Genomic DNA, 1,533 nt, shown 5'->3' on the forward strand with positions numbered 1-1,533 from the left:
CCACTTCCACAAATCTGGACAGAGATCCTTTACACCCCAAAGCAGCAAACTGGAGTGTCACCCCAGGCCCAGGCCCAGCACAAGGTGCTCTTATAAGCCTGTCCCTCTGTATGTCTTCATGTTTGAGTTTGTCTTTCTCCAGGTGTATTTCCGTGCCTCCGGTCACTGTCCCTGCTCTATTTTGTCCTCTATGAGCCATTCCACCCCTGAGACTCCCACCATACCCTCTGCCACCCTAGCACACAGGACACCGAGGTTTCCATGGTAACACTTCAGGCTTTAATACATTTTGCTAAGGATGATGGAAGGTGAGGAGGACATCTGGTCATTGAGATGGGAGACAGCAGGGGGCTCCAGGCCCCAGATCCAGTGCCCATCTCTGTGGAGTCTGGAGGCAGCTGCCCTAGGCTCAGGGCCAGAACTGGTGTTACTCACTCAGGGCCCCTCCTCTGAGTCCCTCAGGCCCACTTGGGCTCACAGGGTCAGCTGGGGGAAAATGGGGTTACCTGGGCCCCACGATCCTCCCCAAGGTCTTGCACTTCCCTCACCTCCTGTCAGGGAGCAGCGTCTCCCTGCACTTAACCCCAAAGGAAGTCCAACGGCTCTGCTGTCAGGGGACCCAAGGGAGAGCCTGCGGGGTGAGATGCCCAGGGGCCTGGGCCGGCGAGGAGAGGGCCCTGGCGAAGCAGTCGGAGAAGGCAGAGGTGTCTCATCGATAAAGGTGGTGATCTCTTCCCGGAAGAAGCCAGGACCCCGTGGGGGTCCCCCACCTGACCCCAACATCCCACCCTCCAGGAATTGGCGAAGGCTGGCCAGCCCCCCCCCTTCAGCTTCCTCCTCACCCTCCTCATCCTCCAGCCTTTGTCTACTTCCCAGGTACTCAGGAGGACCCCCCAGGGCTCGGCTCTGGGCCGGGAGGACCCGGATGTCATCAGAGGATGACCACTTATGCAGGATGGAGCCTGGTGCCCGAGGAGTAGAGAAGATGTTGGTCTCGTCGTGGGACAGACGGCGGGACAGAGGGACCTGGGGAGAGGAAAAGGTAGACCCAGAGGTGCTATAGGGACAAAGGGGAGCAGAGGCAGGAACCGAAGTGGGGACTTGGCAAGATAGCTCCACCCCCTGAAACTTTTGCAGAACATCCTCTGATGGGCAGACCTGGTTCTGAGAGGTCTGAAGGGGAGCCTCTCTTGCCACACCTTTCTTTCACCTACCCCTTAGGTGCCCTGCAGGCCAGGGCTAGGGAGTGGGGAATCGGGATGGTCAGCAGAGACTGGAGACAAGTAGGAGGTGCACTGCCTAGTCCCATACCTGTAGGTAGTGGACCCTCTCAAGAGGGGGAAAGAGCATGTGCCTTCCAGGCAGCAGCTTCACCTGGGAGGGGTCCCTGCCCCCTGGTCCTGTGGCACCGTTAGCATCAAAGCGCACTTTGCACACTCGGCCATCCGCATGGTCATCACAGCCCGCATCTAGGAGAGAAGAGGGGCAGGGTGGTTACACACAGGGAATGCCCACCTCCCTCCCTGCCCCCCC

The 1,533-nt window shown here is 59.4% G+C and overlaps 1 protein-coding gene across 1 annotated transcript; it reads right to left on the minus strand.

The window, feature by feature from the left end:
- Positions 1–256: 256 nt before the first annotated feature.
- Positions 257–1,520, minus strand: LOC117800388 (probable G-protein coupled receptor 162). Its single transcript, XM_034652922.1, has 2 exons — positions 1,312–1,520; positions 257–1,026 (listed from the first exon to the last, which is right to left on the minus strand). Exons 1-2 carry the CDS (start codon positions 1,348–1,350, stop codon positions 475–477), a joined length of 591 nt encoding a protein of 196 aa, XP_034508813.1. The 5' UTR covers positions 1,351–1,520; the 3' UTR covers positions 257–474.
- Positions 1,521–1,533: the final 13 nt, after the last annotated feature.

The sequence above is a fragment of the Ailuropoda melanoleuca genome, unplaced genomic scaffold (assembly GCF_002007445.2).
Source record: "Ailuropoda melanoleuca isolate Jingjing unplaced genomic scaffold, ASM200744v2 unplaced-scaffold69403, whole genome shotgun sequence".
In the NCBI taxonomy this organism is placed as follows: Eukaryota; Metazoa; Chordata; class Mammalia; order Carnivora; family Ursidae; genus Ailuropoda; species Ailuropoda melanoleuca.